At 42.4% G+C, this 19,187-nt stretch overlaps 1 protein-coding gene across 2 annotated transcripts in view; it reads right to left on the bottom strand.

Annotated features, from left to right (window-relative positions):
- LOC106589291 (oxysterol-binding protein-related protein 7) overlaps positions 1-19,187 on the bottom strand; it is a 20,944-nt gene extending 1,757 nt beyond the window's left edge. The window contains exons 1-20 of one of the 2 annotated variants that reach the window (XM_014179069.2): positions 18,952-19,187; positions 10,007-10,247; positions 9,610-9,750; positions 9,477-9,530; positions 9,273-9,386; positions 7,730-7,891; positions 7,451-7,604; positions 6,787-6,908; positions 6,220-6,318; positions 5,906-5,929; positions 5,255-5,426; positions 5,059-5,150; positions 4,771-4,933; positions 3,800-4,083; positions 3,385-3,522; positions 3,216-3,279; positions 2,968-3,046; positions 2,574-2,869; positions 395-521; positions 119-241 (exon numbers count right to left, since the gene is read on the bottom strand). In XM_014179069.2, the coding sequence (XP_014034544.1) occupies positions 119-241; positions 395-521; positions 2,574-2,869; positions 2,968-3,046; positions 3,216-3,279; positions 3,385-3,522; positions 3,800-4,083; positions 4,771-4,933; positions 5,059-5,150; positions 5,255-5,426; positions 5,906-5,929; positions 6,220-6,318; positions 6,787-6,908; positions 7,451-7,604; positions 7,730-7,891; positions 9,273-9,386; positions 9,477-9,530; positions 9,610-9,750; positions 10,007-10,147 (2,549 nt within the window). In that variant the 5' untranslated portion in view covers positions 10,148-10,247; positions 18,952-19,187. The remainder of the gene's footprint in view (positions 1-118; positions 242-394; positions 522-2,573; positions 2,870-2,967; positions 3,047-3,215; positions 3,280-3,384; positions 3,523-3,799; positions 4,084-4,770; positions 4,934-5,058; positions 5,151-5,254; positions 5,427-5,905; positions 5,930-6,219; positions 6,319-6,786; positions 6,909-7,450; positions 7,605-7,729; positions 7,892-9,272; positions 9,387-9,476; positions 9,531-9,609; positions 9,751-10,006; positions 10,248-18,951) is intronic. The other variant, XM_014179070.2, reaches the window with a different exon arrangement.

The raw sequence follows: 19,187 nt of genomic DNA, 5'->3' as shown, positions 1-19,187 counted from the left end.
TAGCTTGAAGTTAAGGCTACTAACTGAATTTTTTGATGAAGTATTATCCTAGATATAAGATGACACACTGATTGTTATTGCTTCAGTATCACTGAAGACTAAAAGAGCAGGGACTTACTTGAAGAAGCGTGGCTTGTGCTCTTGTCCTTTCTTAGCCAGTTGTTTCCTCCGCTCCCTCTGTGTGTCCTCCACTTCTTCTTTGAACTTATCACAATCATCCACCCTCCCATCCTCCAGCATCCTGAGGAAGAGAAAAACCTCATAAGAAACGCTCCAATTCATCAAACCTATCACATCATATCTACAAGTAAGGCCCTATCAATATAAAAACATGATTTGTAAAATGGTTTAATAATAATCAAGGCCCTCCACGGCCCATTGAGGCACCACTCACCTCTGGTCAGGGCGAAGGCGTGAGTCTGTGGGGGGCAGAAGAGGCTTCAAGCCTGGGGTGAGCTCGTTCAGCTCCAGTGCGAAGTTGGAAAAACCGTAATACAGGTAGTAGTCCTTGGGCTGGGGATCTGCACAGTGAAAGAAGCCAATGAGGTGAGCTACAATAGTGAGCTAATGTAACCACAGTCTCAAACCACAATGTCTTTAGTTAGCATACCACTAACCATGAGAAAAGGTCCTAAAAAAACGTTAGGGATTTATCTTAGCCAGTGGTGTGTATTCATGGGTGCCAAGGGAAACCAGGCTTCCCCAAAACATTTACCAAGAAAAAAAGAAACAAACATAAAAAATTATTTATCTTTTGTCTCTCTGTGTTCATACATTTCCTCCAATACGTGAGAGGCTGAATGTATCTCACCGGAGAAAGCATCAGAGTGAATGAAACAGCACCACTCTGTCTCAGTATATGTAGCATATCTATCTGATGCTGTCTGGTTAAAAAGAGTATGACATTGTTGCCGCCCATAGCATTGAATGCAAGGGGAGCCAGCGAGCATTTGGCCTCCCTTGATATAAAAATATATAATAATAATAATAATAATAATAGCCAATCAGTGTTGAGCTAAACTGAGTGAGCTCAGCTGTGAAAGGTCCTGGCGCACCCAAAAAAGTGTCAAGGGAAGCCAGTTTGGATTTGGCTTAAGACCAATCACATCAAAAGCCCAAAAAATAACATGAATTGTTGCATCTCGTTGTCCTCCTGAGGATAAAATTGGCCCTTTGCTAAGTTAGCCATGGATGGAGATAGGGTTTTGGACTTGTGGTTTTACTTAAATCTCCATACTGGCCAATGGTTATAATGTAGATTCTGATCCAACTATTAATTCATACATTGTACCCCTGGCCTGAGAGGATGGAAGTTCAGCATTGTGTAGCTAGATGTACACTGACCAAAAATATAAACGCAATGTGCAACAATTTCAAAGATTTTACTAAGTTACAGTTCATATAAGGAAATCAGTCAATTGAAATGGATTCATTAGGCCCTAATCTGGATTTCACATGACTGGGAATACAGATATGCATCTGTTGGTCACAGACACCTTAAAAAAAAGGTAGGATCAGAAAACCAGTCATTATCTGGTATGACCACCATTTGACTCATGCAGTGTGACACATCTCCTCCGCATAGAGTTGATCAGGCTGTTGATTGTGGCCTGTGGAACGTTGTCCCACACCTCTTCAATGGCTGTGCGAAGTTTCTGGATATTGGCTGGAACTGGAAAAAGCTGTCATACACGTCGATCAAGAGCATCCCAAACATGCTCAATGGATGGCATGTCTGGTGAATATGCAGGCCGTGGAAGAACTGGGACATTTTTAGCTTTCAGGAATTATGTACAGATCCTTGTGACATGGGGCTGTCCATTATCATACTGAAACATGAGGTGATGTCGGTGGATGGATGGCACGCCAATGGGCCTCAGGATCACGTCACGGTATCTCTGTGCATTCAAATTGCCATCGATAAAATGCAGTGTCCGTATCTTATGCCTGTCCATACCATAACCCCACCGCCACCATGGGGCACTCTGTTCACAACGTGAACCAGCCAACCGCTCGTCCACATGATGCCATACATGCTGTCTGCCTTCTTCTCAGTTGAAACTGGGATTCATCCCTGAAAAGCCCACTTTTCCAGTGTGCCAGTGGCCATCGAAGGTCAGCGTTTGCCCACTGAGGTCGGTTACAATGCCGAACTGCAGTCAGGTCAAGACCCTGATGAGGATTGCGAGCACACAGATGAGCTTCCCTGAGACGGTTTATGACAGTTTGTGCAGAAATTCTTCGGTTGTGCAAAGTCCCAGTTTCATCAGCTGGCGTGGTTACACGTGGTTACACGTGGTAACAGCTCTGGTGGACATTCCTGCAGTCAGCATATTAATTGCACGCTCCCTCAAAACTTGAGACATCTGTGGCATTGTGTTGTGTGACAAAACTGCACATTTAGAATTACCTTTTACAACTTGGTCTTTCTAAAAAGGCTTCCTACATACTAAATATTCAATGGGCATCGAACATAATGAGTCCAATTTTCTTTACAGGAGAAAAAAAGCCCTTACACAAGATTTCTGTTTTAAACTCTCTGAATTTTTTCCTTGTGTGGGTGGGATACTCACTTGGCTTCCAGATACACTGCGGAGTGGGAAAAGTGTCACAGAAGATGCCCTCATGCCACAACCCCCCAAACCGGTGGATAACACTCCCAGTCTGGTCCAGCACAGTGCCCTGCACCTCGTTCTTGTTGGTGTCCGACCCCCAATAGCGGGACTTGACAAAGGTGATCTTACAAGTGCATGCGTTGCTGTTGAGGTTACGGATGATAACCTCCCCATAGTGCTCCAGGTAGCGCTGCTGGCTCAGGACATTATGGACACAGGTCACTACTTTGTTCCACTCATAGTGGTCCCCAAACCTGAAAGAGTGATTGAAGGTAAAGCATTTCACATTTTCATTTCTAACAGCTTGAGAGAGCAGATAGTAAAGAAATGGCCACCAGGACCAGACAATTACCTTGGGAGAGTGACGTTCACGATCCCTGTTGGCATGATCTCCAGTGACTTTCCCCAGAACTTATTCTTCCACCGCTGGTCTGTTCAGGTGACATAAATATGTTGTGTTCCATGACAAACATTATTGATAACAATTTCCGATAGTATAGTTACAAAAAAAATCTAAAATGGTTCAAAACAAATGTTAAGACGTGTATCACTAGCTGACTAGAATGAAGGTTTTGCTCATTTATAATCAGAAAATCTCACCCTGCCACAAGGAGAAGTTATTTGAGTCTGCGTGGCATGCAGAGATGGGGGGATGGTGGCAAACCTGACGAAAGACAAGAACGGTTTAGTCTGAATCTGACAGAACTAGTCTGACCTGGTCACTCGTCATTTCCGCTGAGGGATGTCAGAGAAGGTTCAGTCCTCCTACCTGCTCACTGATGTAGCGGAAGCCCTTGTCCTCTCTCACACATTCGTAGGTCTCCCCCAGGAGTGGATTAAAGGGCTTGTAGCGGTTGCGGTAGTGAGCTGTAGCATAACCAGAGATGGCGAAGGCACCAATGTAGACCTGCACAAGAACAGAGAAACACCTTCAGTCTTCTAATCTCACATACTGCAGCTGTCGTTACGTGGTTTCGTTCCAATCCTGAGGCTCAATGTATACTGTATTCTAGCATATACCTTTGACAGAATGGAAAATCTTTATCATAGTTTATTGATGTGAAGAAATGCTGCTACTTTGAGCACTTTCCCATTCAGTGTCTTTAAGATGTATCTAAAAGCCGTACATTTTTATTGAATATTGAAGACACATACATTCATGTATTTAAAAAAAAAATCTTTACCATCCTCTGGTAGGGGTCCTGTGTGTTGTTGGCAGTGTCCAGCAGCTCGGAGTACTCCAGCTCCTCACACAGTCTTTGTATCAGGTTGATGGGCTCGTTGAGAGCAGCAGGCATGGAGACACGGGACAGGTCCTTGCCTATATTGTTGTAGAGGATCTGCATCAGGCCCACATGGGCATTCTCTGGGCAGTGGGCAGGCAGAGTGGTACGGCGGCCGGTGTTCTTGGGCACGACGCTGTTGGGAGCCTTAGAGATGCTGGCACGGTACTCACGAGTGGCCGAAGCTGTGGGGAAAATGTATAAAGGTTTCAATACTTTGAAAAACAACATATTTTTACATTTTAAATTTTTACCTCCTTTTTCTCCTCAACTTCGTGATTACGATCCTGTCTCATCTCTGCAACTCCCCAAAGGGATCGGGAGAGGCGAAGGTCTAGTCATGCGTCCCCCAAAACATGACTCACCAAGCCGCGCTTCTTTACACCCGCTCGCTTAACTCAGAAGCCAGCTGCACCAATGTCTCGGAGGAAACACCGTTCAACTGATGACCTAGGTCAGCCTGCAGGCGTCCGGCCCGCCACAAGGAGTCGCTAGATCGCTATGAGCCAAGTAAAGCCCCCCCGGCCAAACCCTCCCCTAACCCGGACGACACTGGGCCAATTGTACGCCGCACTATGGGACTCCCGGTCATGGATCGAACCCCAGACTGTAGTGATGCCGCAACACTGAAAAACTACTTCTAATTGATAACTGGTTACAGTGTGTGTGTGTGTGTGTGTGTGTGTGTGTGTGTGTGTGTGTGTGTGTGTGTGCTGTGTGTGTGTGTGTGTGTGTGTGTGTGTGTGTGTGTGTGTGTGTGTGTGTGTGTGTGTGTGTGTGGTGTGTGTGTGTGTGTGTGTGTGTGTGTGTGTGTGTGTGTGTGTGTGTGTGTGTGTGTGTGTGTGTGTGTGTGTGTGTGTGTTCACGCTCACCATGGCCCTCCTCAGGTTCAGAGTTGCTGGTGGTCCTGTCGCTCAGACCAGACTCGTCAGACTCAGAGGAGCTCCCATTCAGGACGTCGTCACTCGCATCAAAATACTCTGCTGCAGAGTCTGTCACTGAGGGCGTGCGGCGGGACTGGTTCCCAGATGCAGTCTAAAGAGAGGGGAAGAGTGACGAACAATAGACACCATGAGAAAGACCGCAAAACAGACAGAATCAGCGAGGAAAAGCTCTCATAGGTCAACCAAACCTGTCTCCATGAAGGTGTGTACCCTCACCTCAGCCAGTGTGGTTGATTGGTGGTAAGTGTCCTGCAGTCTCTGACGCTCCTGGGCCAAGGCCTCATGCACAGACTTGAGGGACGTGTGCACTGACGGGGACAGGAAAATCAAGATATACACATTTAGCATCAGTAGTAACAATAACACCTGAAGGCAAAGTGTGTGTGTGTGTCTGTGTGTACTTGGCTCTGACCTCTTTGGGACAAAGTACAGATGTCCTGCTGGATCTTCTTGCCTTCAGCGGAGGTGTTGGTGGGAGGGGACAGCTGGGAGCAGACGTAGTCTGGGATAGAGGGTACATAGTCTGGGAGGGAGGGGACAGATGCACCCAGTTGGGAAGAGCTGTTCAGGTGACTGGAGGACAGCTACAAAATTGAGGAATGGTGAAGAATGAAAAAGTAGAACAAACCGAATAACCATTTTCTACATTATTTGTCCGTCACTGATTCCCCACATTAGTGAGATGTTAAATATGTTTAAATGTAGATGGAAAATTAAGGAGAGCTGTGTACAAGCCATGCAATATAACTACTATGGAAGGCTAAAAGCTAGCGTCAAGTTCTAGGAGAATGTATGTCCTACAAGGTTTTAGCCAAAACAAATGTCTTATTTCTCAAACTTTTATCACAACTACAACTTGCAAACTGCCATCTGATAGCAGTGTTTACTGTAAATCGTTGCTTTACCCTGTCCCTAAAGTTACATCTGATTTGATGTTACTTTCCATTGTAAACAAATATACCCCTTTGTCTATATTTGACTGTCTGGACAACATGGAAGAGCTAAATTAGGACTCGTTGTTCCATGCTTTGGCAGTCTGCCTAGTGTCATAGTCGTGACTCACCGATTTTGTAATCCCACGAAAAGGCTTTGGATTAAAAAGAAGCCTAAAAGTTATCAGGGGATTGGGTTGGCTAATACACAAAAGTAACACATTATATTCATAACAGATTGGTTAGTGGTACACAATCACCTTTAGGAATTTCAGGATTTGGGGGATTTAAAAATATCTGAACATTAGTACCAAATCCATTGGAAAATTCACTGGAACAATATCCATAAGTCAAAACTAAAAGGTGAGTCTAAAGTTTTCCTAAATCACCTTCACATTTAATCTAAGAACCACAGCTAAAACCAAATGCTTTAAATGTTACAAACCTGTCTTACCATTCCAAGGGCCTCCACTCTTGACATTGTGCGTGAGTGACCCCATATCTTGCCAGACCTGGACTTCTTGGGTTTCTCAAGGGAAAGATTCTTGGTGGAATTAAAAAACAGACTCAGCTTAAATCACTGAACAGGCATCCCATTGTGCACAGACATGAATTCAACCCCAAATTTCACCCTGTCATTGGATTTAGTAAAGTTGGGTGAAAAAAATATGAAATTCCCTTTTCAACGTCATCACGTTGAATGTTTTGGTTGAAATGGCGTGGAAACAACGTTGATTCAACCAGTTTTTGCCCAGTGGTATAAGCCAGTTGTCTCATTACATTACTAAATTCAAGCATGTCTCACACCCTTGTCCTGCAACTCACTGGTATGCCTAGTTCCAAAGTCACCCCTAGCCCATGGGAAAATGTGTAGATATGAAACATCTGGATAAGTGTTGATATTTGATCCTAGCCTATGAGACGTCTGGGGTGGATCCATTACCACATTGCTAAACCTATCCTAGGAAGTTTTGGTTTGGCACTGGGCCGTAGTGGTTTTGCTTCATCTCACCTGCATGCTGATGATGCGCTGCAGCTCTCCATTGGTGAAGGCTTGCTGCCCCCCCTCCAGTGACTGCAGCCTCTGGACCAGCCGGTTCAGCTCAGACAGGTCCAACTGACAACGGTTCAGCTCTGCAAAAACAATACAGATGCTGTTAGGGCAGGTCCTAGAACAATTCTACTGGGGAGTTAAGACCTAGACCAAAACACTTGTATCTCCTAACTGTGGTCGTCCATGAAGTACCATTCATGAGAATTAGGAGCTAGAGATATTGTTTGCATGAGTACAAAAAGATCCTATATTTATACATTTGGCAGAATGGTGCCGAAGGAGATGGCTGTCGTTTTACGATCCCATAACCAATTGTGCTATTGTGTATGTTTTTTCACGTTATTTGTAACTTATTTTGTACGTAACGTTTCCGCCACCATGTCTTATGACCGAAAAGAACTTCAAGACATCTGGACAGCGATTACTCTGGGCCAATTGTGTGCCGCCCTATGGCCCTATCACGGCCAGTTGTGATACAGTCTGGATTTGAACCAGGGTGTCTGTAGTGACACCTCAAGCACTGAGATGCAGTGCCTTAGACCGCTGCGCCACTCGGGAGCCCTGAGTGTATATAACTATAACATATTGGGTGTACTTTGTATACAAGATAAGAGTGCAGTACCTTCAGCACAGCTGTCTGGGTCATGAGTCTGTTGTAACCAGGCTGACACCTTCCCATTCACCCCAGGGTTGACCGAGGGAAACTCTGACAGTGTTGGTGCAGCTATCTCACCCATGTAAGAGCCTGTAGTGCTTTGGTAGTGTTGGTAGGAAGACTGGTATACAGACAGACAGACGGACAGACGGACAGACGGACAGACAGAGAAGAAAGAGAGTCAATACAAGACTATAAACCACCATCACTGCCAACAGAGACTGGATCTCTACAAAGAGAATTTACCACGTCCTGCATGCCATTCCGCTGTGCTAGTCCAGCCACACTGGTGCCCTGGGACAAGGCCTGGAGGAAGCCATTGTGCACTTGAGCAGCCTCGTTCTTCTTGAACATGCGGTGGGCACTCAGCTTGGTCACCCAGATGTAGAACAGGTCATGACTCTTGGCCTAGGAGACGAAAGAACAGGAAGAGTGGCGTCAAGTTCATTTTAATTACTACAGGCATCTAAAAGTAATCCCAAAAAGATAATCCAACTCAACTGTTCTTCAAATTAACCTTGGACAATACTCAACTTAGTTTATTAAGTTATTTAATCATAATGTACACTACCGTTCAAAAGTTGGGGGTCACTGAGAAATGTCCTTGTTTTTGAAAGAAAAGCAAATTTTTTGGTCCGTTAAAATAACATCAAATTGATCAGAAACACAGTGTAGACATTGTTAATGTTGTAAATGACTATTGTAGCTGGAAACGTCGGATTTTTTTATGGAATATCTACATAGGCGTACAGAGGCCCATTATCAGCAACCATCACTCCTGTGTTCCAGACGCCTCACAAGTCCTCAACTGGCAGCTTCATTAAATAGTACCAGCAAAACACCAGTCTCAACGTCAACAGTGAAGAGGCGAATCTGGGATGTTGGCCTTCTAGGCAGAGTTGCAAAGAAAAAGCCATATCTCAGACTGGCCAATAAAAAATTAAGATGGGCAAAAGAACACAGACACTGGACAGAGGAACTCTGCCTAGGCCAGCATCCCGGAGTCGCCTCTTCACTGTTGACGTTGAGACTGGTGTTTTGCTGGTACTATTTAATGAAGCTGCTAGTTGAGGACTTGTGAGGTGTCTGTTTCTCAAACTAGACACTCTAATGTACTTGTCCTCTTCCTCAGTTGTGCACTGGTGCCTCCCACTCCTCTTTCAATTCTGGTTAGAGCCAGTTTGCGCTGTTCTGTAAAGGGAGCAATACATCGTGTTGTACGAGATCTTCAGTTTCTTGGCAATTTCTCGCATGGAATAGCCTTCATTTCTCAGAACTAGAATAAACTGATGAGTTTCAGAAGAAAGTTATTTGTTTCTGGCCATTTTGAGCCTGTAATCAAACCCACAAATGCTGATGCTCCAGATACTCAACTAGTCTAAAGAAGGACAGTTTTATTGCTTTTTTAATCAGAACAACAGTTTCAGCTGTGCTAACATAATTGCAAAAGGGTTTTCTAATGATCAATTAGCCTTTTAAAATGATAAACTTGGATTAGCTAACACAACGTGCCATTGGAACACAAGAGTGATGGTTGCTGATAATGGGCCTATGTACACCTATGTAGATATTCCATTAAAAAATCTCCCGTTTCCAGCTACAATAGTCATTTACAACATTAACAATGTCTACACTGTATTTCTGATCAATTTGATGTTATTTCAATGGACAAAAAAAATGTGCTTTTCTTTCAAAATCAAGGACATCACTAAGTGACCCCAAACCTTTGAACGGTAGTGTATGTAGCATAGTCAACAAGCTAAAATAAGGTGAAAGGGACGGGGCATACCTTCATGTGATATAGAATGTCTCCTGCATCCAAATTGATACGATTGGATTTCTTGTTGATTGACATGACTGCAAGGCTGACATCTAATGAACCATGGAGCTTTCCCCTTGTGATCTTTAAAGTAAAAAATAAGTGCTTTCCATTATTAATGGAGAGATTTTCATAATTTAACTAAAATATATAATTAAGGGAATGTGCACTTACATCTTGTTGGGTTTTGGAATATCGCAAGATCCCTGTTTCCAACACAAAGTACCTCTGAAAGTAGGATAAACACATGAATTAAGGCCAAAATGAACTCATTTCCAAAATAGTGATGAATGGACAATTTGCTGACCTTGTGCCAGCCTTTCAGGGGCCATTTTCTCCTCTTGAGGAGGTATCCTTCACAGATGCCTGGGATGGTCAGGTCCTGGGGGTTGTCACCTGACGTCACGTCCACCTGAAGGTCGTCCATCACCTCCCAATCTTTAATGTTCTGAGGGTGAGACAACACCATACCAGACACATCAACAACCATCTAGAGACAGTCCTGTTGTTTGTGAAATGTTAACATCCAGTTTGAAGTTTTGTTTGGATATTTGATATTTAAACAAGTGCAGGATGGGCCTAAAACTCCTTACATATAGAATTTAATTAGTTCTGTCAGTGACTGTAAATGTGTTGATTGTTTATTGAATTTGTTGATGTTGATTCTTTGTCATTGTGACTCTCTCTTGGTGGAAGAGACATACCCGGGAGTGACGGGAGGAGGCAGTGCTACTGCTCCGAGAGTGTGTGGGCTTGTTGCAGGTGGGAGGAGTCTTCTCCAGGCCACTCATCAGCGATTGGCTACGGTTGAGCGTGGCCCCGTAAGGATTTTGAAATGATTCCATTTTTGAAATTATGTCAGGCTTCCCTCCCTTGTGTTATTGGTAGATTTTTCAGTGAGACTGTCCTGCTACAAACTCCCTGTCATCTCAGGAGGGTATGGGTCTGAGAAAGAAAGTAAACACATGAAATGTGAGCAATAATCAAACAACCTTTACAGAAAAAAAACTATGACTTATGAGGACAATACAGACACTGTACGTGGAAGGTTTTGAAATAGTTGTTATTCAAGATGATCTCAATGGCATCTCAACAGAGCTGCATTCTTGGCCGGAAAAGAAAAAGAATACTAAATGCTATGCACCCTTCCCCCAGAGGTGTCCAACACTCCCGAACACTGACACAAATCTGTGAAACAAACTAAACTTCGGAGAACTTGAGGGGACTCACTCTAATCTGGTTCCCAGAGAGATGCTTCACTTGAACACATAGCCTAGGCTTACCTGGATCGTACTGGATCTAGCTTGTTCACCTCAGAAAGACTGAATTCTGTCAGGAAACAAATACTCTCTCACTAAAGACAAACCTAGGCAGTGCTATAATTCTGCAATAGTAGCCAGCCTCACATCAACTTCTGGGGTAGACCAAATGGGTGTGGAAATGGACCATCAGCACTTGCGTGTAGCTTTTGTTGAGTAAGTTGCACATTATGAATTGTTAACTGGACAATTGTTTGCTGCAATTATGTGAATAAGAGGCTGAAGAGACTCTTCACCATGTTTGATTCACAAATCTCTTGTCTGAGGTTGTTGCATGAAGATATGAGGCCTGTATTCATAACTTGTCAGCAGGTGTTATTTCTAAAATACTAAAACCACATCTAGGTCTTGGCAAATGTTTTCAATGGGGGCTTGTGGCAGAACCTGAGATCCCTCTCAGCCTTGAACTACAGGTATTTGTGCTACTGAGCTATTTAAGATCAATGTCAGATTTCCCATCTAGTGTAATAACCATTTTCATTTCAATATACAGTAAAGGAAGAGCCATGATATCAGAGGCCATTGCCTGTAGGCTGGTAAGTGTTGTGCTCACTTCCTCCCAACAGGCTGGGAATCTGAGAACAGGATTAGTAACCTTCCTTCTAATTGGCTTAGCCAAGTCTTTTTTAGCAACACCCCGCCTGCACATGCAATAATGACATCACAAGGCAGAGAACACTGAAGCTGGTGGTGACAACAAAGTTTGAGGCCTATGTATGGGAGTGCTAGGGCTATGCAAAAGTTACACATCTACAGCCATCAAAAACACAATAGATGATGTGTATTAGGCTGTGAGGCTGTGTCCATGTGCACCCATGCAGGCTTGGCTTGGATTGGTGTTGCATGTGATGGTTGAGGACAGAGGTAGGGATGGGTGCCTCTCTGACCTCAGTCAGGAAAGCATGTGGCCGGAACAGGATAATGAGATTTTCTGCTAGCCAAGCTTCAAGCTTGCTTACTCAACACAGAGAAAGACACATTTACAGTGCATGCTCATGCTCTGTGTATTGCCTTTCAAGGCATTTTTAAGCGGGCAATTTATCCATTGGATTATGAATACTATGTGGAGATGTTGAATGCTAGGTGATGTTTATGGTTTACATTTGATCGCACCAGCTATCTATACGTTCAAGGCACCACTTCCAACTAACTGAATCAATTTATTTTATTTTGACAGGGAGTCAATGAAGAATGAAGGATATGTCAGTCAAAACAGCCAAATAGGCCTACACGATCTAAAGGAGAATCGATTCACAATTGCAAATATACACATGTCCTGACGTATAAGGTTATTATAGTAAACTAAAAATGAAACGAAAACGAATCATGAAAAAACTATTTAGTTAACTGAAATAAAATAATTAACAAACCCGTTTGAAAAACTAAAACTATACTGAAACTATTATCTTTGACTCCAAAACTAACTAAAATAAAGTTAAAATCATTAATTATGTTCGTATACTATATGGACACACCCGGCCTGCACAGCTGTGTAAGGGAAAACTGGAATATAACATTGCGGATAAAGTTTGGAATAACAATTTCATGTGTACAACATCTAAAGAGCTGCATCACTATACTGAGAGCTTTGCCGTCTCTAAAAGGACGATTCACTGTTGGGGTAAGTTTCTCAAAAACAAGTAATATCTCAAAAATGGTGTCTAGACCCTTCTATAACATGCCATTTACATCAAAAATAGAGATTTGGTTGTAAAAAAATACAACTTCTCCTTTAGGCCTCGCCTTTTAATGCTTGTTGTTGTTACGGAAATGTACCCACTAATACGATTTACTTTGTGCAGCTACGTCATCTCGCTGAGTCTACATTTATAACTAACCAAACCTATGACCTGACCCATCACCTTATGCATTACTGCCCCACAGTGGCAAGAAGTTAAATCCCTAAAAATACAAAAACTATAGGCCCATAACGGAGTGGCTGCGGTTCCGGATTTTCAGGAACCCGACTTGCTGTTGCTAAAAATACGGAGATTTCTACGCATGCGGGATCCACTAGTCTACCTCCTTTCAGCTGCTGCTCAGTGCTGTCACTCTGTGAGTTCACAGATAGAACAAGGAGCCAGCTGTTTCACCGTATGTATACATCTGTATGGAGTGCGGTGGCACTGGGCCGACATGCTGATGATTTTCTCACCAAAGAAAAGTCAGATCTCAATACATTTTTCTATTCCCAAAACTATTATCTGTTGCAAACAGAGTACACTAAGTTTTGTAGACGTGACCCTTAGCCAAAATGTTGTTTACAACGAGTGCAAGGGTGAATTTAGTTATTGTATACGTGCAATTCACAGAGAAGGCATTCCCTAACATAAATATGCAAATACATGCTAGAACACGCCAATAGGATCTCGCTAGCTCATGCTTGGCTCTGCCCACCTCCTTGCTTATTCTGCTCACTATGCTTAATTTACTCCCATTGAAAACGACACAGATGAACTATCTTGGGTTGGTTATAAATATCTTTGGTGACTCCGCTGCCGCTTGAACACAAATCAGTTCGAACAAACTTCCCACTGGGCACAAACTGGTGCAATCAACGTTGTTTCAACGTCATTTGCCAACGTATTGTGGCGTGGAATCTACATGGAAATACTGTACATTGTACCTTCAAAGGGGATTTAAGAACTATTCTACCGCACTGATATACTGTGTGCGTTATTTAAGCAATAAGGCCGGAGGGTTGTGGTATATGGCCAATATACCTCCTTGTGCCTTATTGCTTAATTCTAAACTGCTTCAGCCCTGAATGCTGATTTGCTGACAGCCGTGATATACAGTACATTCAGAAAGTGCTCAGACCCCTTAACTTTTTCCACATTTTGTTACGTTACAGCCTTATTCGAAAATCTATCAAATAAAAAAAGAGCCTCAATCTACACACGATACCCCATAATGACAATGCAAAAACTGTTTTTTTTTTTACATTTTTGCAAATGTATAAAAATAAACAGAATTACCTTTTTTACATAAGTATTCAGACCCTTTGCTATGAGACTCTTCCTAGAGCTGGCCGCCCGGCTGAACTGAGCAATCATGAGAGAATGGCCTTGGTCAGAGAGGTGACAAAGAACCCGTTGGTCACTCTGACAGAGCTCCAGAGTTCCTATGTGGAGATATGAGAACCTTACAGAAGGATAACCATATCTGCATTTTTATATATATATAAAAATACATATATATATATATATATATATATATATATATATATATATATATATATATATATATATATATATATATATATATATATATAAATCTGCAGAAATTTTGAAAAACCTGTTTTTGCTTTGTCATTATGGAGTATTTTGTGTAGATTGATGACAATTTTTTTTAATACATTTTAGAACAAGTAACATAACAAAATGTGGAAAAAGTCAATGGGTCTGAATACTTTCCGAATGCACTGTATATATTTTTTATTTATATATATTTTTATTCAGATTTTTCAAGGGGTGCTGCAGCTACTTCCTGCGGCTATTCACAGAAAGGCAGCTAATAGTGATTTAATATATTTTTTTCATTATCATTGCAAACATTGGCTAAACAGGAAGCAAACTGCTGGCTATATGGCGGCATAACTATAAAGATTACATAATCACACAAAACACTTATTGTTTTGCCCCATTGCAATGTATAGACTGCGTCTTGCTTGTGCCAGCTATGGCAATATCCTTTACAACAGCCTTCATATATTTTTTTGGAACATTGTTAAAAAATATGAGGCAAATATAGGCTACATCATCATATCAATGAAATTGGTTGAGTGTTCAGAAGAGAGAAACGTGAATTTGTGTGTAAAATAATAAATGCGCAGAACCTGACTCGGATCCTTAGATTTAAGAAATAAGTTTCCAGAAGGGCGGGACGGGGGCGAAAAGGCTCCTAGCCTCCATCGCATATGCTACGTTCTGTCCCTACTAAAACTAAAACTGACATTTAATAATATAAAAAAGAAAATGAAATGTTTTTATAAAATTTTAAGTAAATAAAAACTAGTAAAGTGAATCGAAAAACTAACTGAAACTTAACTGAATTTAAAATAAAAATCTTAAAATGAATAGAAATAAAAACAAATATAAAAACACAAAACTAGGCCTCCCGAGTGGCGCAGTGGTCTAAGGCACTGCATCGCAGTGCTAGCTGTGCCACTAAAGATTCTGGGTTAGAGTCCAGTCTCTGTCGCAGCCGGCCGCGACCGGGAGACCCATGGGTCAGCGCACAATTGGCCCAGCATCGTCCGGGTTAGGGGAGGGTTTGGCCAGCAGGGATGACCTTGTCCCATCGCGCACTAGCGACTCCTGTGGCAGGCAGGGCGCAGTGCACACTGACACGGTTGCCAGGTATACAGTGTTTCCTCCGACACATTGGTGCGGCTGGCTTCCGGGTTAAGTGGGCATTGTGTCAAGAAGCAGTGCGGCTTGGTTGGGTTGTGTTTCGGAGGACGCACGGCTCTCGACCTTCGCCTCTCCCAATTCCGTATGGGAGTTGCAAAGATGAGACAAGACTGTAAGTACCAATTGGATACCACGAAAATTGGGGAGAAAAAGGAGTCAAATAAAAAAATATAACAAAATAACAAAAAAACACAAAACTATAATAACCTTGATACACGCTATGTAAAGCCGAACATTCCGACTGAAGCAAGTTTTCTCACAATCAGTTGGAAGTGCTTGCATCTTAATGCAAATTAAAAGTCCTGCATATCACCTGTTCTGTGAGGTGTGACCGCTTATAGCTCTATGGGTGTTGTGAGGGACAGCTCTGGTGGGCTAGTCGTTGGAGCGTATAGGAGAAGATGGCGGAAACAATTATTTTTATTTTTTTACTCCTAGTGAGTCGAGTGAAGATAATAACACAGAGAGTGAGAATGAGTGGGTTACAGTGGCGAAGAAGAAGGGAAACAAGAGAAGTCAAGTTGTGATGGAAACTAGGAAACCCGTAGACACATTTTTTATCCAAGTGAGGGTGTTGGCGCAATGCTACCTGGGAAATCCATTTAATGTCTCAAGGAAAATCTGAAATGTGTTGGAGGAAAGTGTGGAGTTGGTGAGAGTCACAAGTGTGTCTGCGGAGCACCCTCAAAAAGATATCGGAGTGGAAATGTTTCCTGTATGGATTTTCGAAGCAGGGCGCATATCAAGGAGGCAGAAGCTATAACTGGAGACATAGATGGAGTGGTTGGTGCATGTCGACTGACCCGTATGGTGGATGGAGAAAATAAATTAACTTCATCCATACTACTGTTCTTTTATGAAGAGTCTCTCCCTTCTCATATAAAGTTAGGATTCATGAAATACCCTGTAAGAGCTTTTGTGCACAAGCCCCTTCAGTGTCATTAGCGCAAAATATTTGGTCATGTGTCAAGTGTGTGCAGAAGGGAAGAGTACCATATGCCAGATGAAGTGAAATGCTGCAACTGTGGAGGCGAACTTGCACCCAAATTCCTGGAGGGTGAAGGAGACCGAGCTGGCAAGAGCAAGGTGTGTTCATTGTGTCTCCTATCTGGAGGCGGTGAGAAGAATGGAAGGAACGAGTGGTGGGGAAGAAACAATGATAGTAGAGCCACCACGAAGATTGAAGGTTTCTCATCAATCGAGGGATAGTGAAATGCTACATGTTAAAAAAGGTGGACTTTGTATTATTTATTGCAATGGTCATAAACTCTACAGCACATGCGGAGAAGAGTCAGAGAAAATTGGAATCATTGTGAATGCAGCTGAACGTTTGTTGGGTCTTGGTGATTTCACAGACGAGGCCTTGCAAGAAATCCAGTCGGTGAATGTTTTGCCCTTACAGACCCCTTATTTTTATTTTATTTTTTTTAAATGGGGGGGATGGAATGTGATTGACTAAGTGGGATGGGTTTTGTTTGTTGACGTGTCTATTTTATATTTAGTATGATAGAGTTTTTCTCCCTTTCCCTCGATGGAATTTTAATTATACCCTGTCCAGCTGGTGGCAGTAATGCACCATTAATATTGGATGCCAACAGCACTGACAACCGATAAAGAAAGAGAAATATTCTGGCTTGTAAGAAACATTTACACGATTTTGCACTTCAGTGTTTCAGGCTGTATGTACCAATTAATTGTGTTTTACAGCCCGATTAATCAGACAAGTTGGTGATTTGTCTCATCCATGGAAATATGGTTGTGTGGGAATCGTGTTAAAAAGGTGTATAGTAATTTGACCTTTTATATTATAATTTCTCAGTGTAAAGTTCCAAAGGTTTCCAAAACCGTATCGCAAACCCTTGGGACTTTTGTACACATTGGCAGAAACTGTATTTGCTCTAGCGTTGCTCCCAATTGTACTGGGTTGCAAAAAAAAAGTTAAATAAAAATCCATTTCAACTTACTGTGCCTGGTGGGCAGAACGATTAGTCCTTAAAACGGAGGGAATTTGAGACAAAATATCTCAAGGAAATTATTATTAAACAGATTTTCCAAACACGAGTCTGTTGTAGACCCACTTTCTCTGCTTACCTCATGTCAACAAAAAAAGTCCCCCACAAGGTCGTCAAATGAAAGGCACTCATTCTATACAATGTTTTGGGGACTAAAATAAAACCTGTCAGTTTGTCACTCTCTTGAGGTTGTAAAAATGACAGGTTCAGCTACTTAAGACATTGGTCGCGTTCCCCTGCTCAGACGTTGCATGCATCAACCAATGGTTGCGTGCCACATCACAATACCCCATAATGACAAAGCAAAAACAGGTTTTTAGGAATTTTTGCACATTTATATATATATAAAAAAATGTTTAACCTTATTTACATATTCAGACCCTATGCTATGAGACTCGAAATTGAGCTCAGGTGCATCGTGTTTCCATTGATCACCCTTGTGATGTTTCTACAACTTGATTGGAGTCAACCTGTGGTAAATTAAATTGATTGGACATGATTTGGAAAGGCATACACCTGTCTATATAATGTCCCACAGTTGACAGTACATATCAGAGCCAAAACCTAGCCATGAGGGAACTGTCCGTAGAGCTCTGAGACAGGATTGTGTCGAGGCACAGATCTGGGGAAGGGTACCAAAACTTTTCTGCAGCATTGAAGGTCCCCAAAGAACACAGTGCCCTCCATCATTCTTAAATGGAAGAGTTTGGAACCACCGAGACTCTTCCTAGAGCTGGCCGACTGGCCAAACTGAGCAATCGGGGGAGAAGGGCCTTGATCAGGGAGGTGACCAAGAACCCGATGGTCACTCTGACAGAGCTCTAGAGTTTCTTCCAGAAGGACAACCACCTCTGCAGCACTCCATCAATCAGGCCTTTATGGTAGAGTGGCCAGACGGAAGCCACTCCTCAGTAAAAGACACATGACAGCCCGCTTGAGGTTTGCCAAAAGGCACCTAAAGGACTCTCAGACCATGAGAAACAAGATTCTCTAGTCTGATGAAGCCAAAATTGAACTCTTTGGCCTGAATGCCAAGCGTCACATCTACAGGAAATCTGGCACCATCCCTACGGTGAAGAATGGTGGTCATAGCATCATGGTGTGGGGATGTTTTTTAGTGGCAGGGACTGGGAGACTAGTCCGGATCGAGGGAAAGATTAACAGGGCCAAGTACAGAGAGATCCTTGATGAAAACCTGCTCCAGAGAGCTCAGGACCTCAGACTGGGGTGACGGTTCACCTTCCAACAGGACAATGACCCTGAAAACTCTGATGCCACTGTCTGACAATTGCGTGAGTGCACCACAGACAGGATGAAGGTCGTGATGAAACAAGTGAGTAAACTTGCTATGTGGTTAAATAATACAAACTACTTGTTATTCTCAGGGAAGCACTATGCAAAAAGGCATAACCTTGGGCCTCATCACAAGGGTTAAATAGTGGCAAGGAGGCTCTTATCTAAAGCCCATTATGAATTATTGTCCCACACAACTTGACTCATGTTCTGAACTGAACAAAGCCATTTTAAGCACGGCACAAGTTTAAAATGTGGGATTTTTTTTTTCAACCATCATCTATTGATTAAACATCTCATTCATAGCCATAAGATCCTAGTCTGATTAATGATGTGCTTAATAAAGTGTTAAAACAAATGTATTCTACAACAGCCAAATCTATAATTATCTGATATTATTGCATATTTATGTCCAATCGCAACATTTTGAAATGGGTCAACCCAATAAATACTGTAGCTTGTTTTGGTTATGTGGTTGTTTGTTTAGTTGGCTAAAGTGGACATGTTGAAATTGCAATTCATATACAATTCTTGGAAATTACCCTTTCCTGAAAAGTCATCTCGTCAAACTACACATTCCATAAATGCAAATATCAGTCTGTGTGCTTACCTGTAGTTCATGTCTGACCACTCTCATCATGGTAATAATTTTTTCTTCAAATGTCCAACAAACTTCGTGATTTCCCATTTGTTTGTCAAATCACAGAGCCTCACCATATCGTTGAACAATGGCTTTATCAACAAATATGCGGGACAAACAAGAAATGCCTTCAAAAAGTGTTGTAGAAACTGCCAATGACGGCTTCCCTGTCCTCACGCAATGAGTAAAATGCGCATCCCCCAAAT

This window comes from Salmo salar, chromosome ssa28, assembly GCF_905237065.1.
Source record: "Salmo salar chromosome ssa28, Ssal_v3.1, whole genome shotgun sequence".
In the NCBI taxonomy this organism is placed as follows: Eukaryota; Metazoa; Chordata; class Actinopteri; order Salmoniformes; family Salmonidae; genus Salmo; species Salmo salar.
Note: the sequence above shows the minus strand (reverse complement) of the source record. Positions and strands in the feature narration are given on the sequence as shown.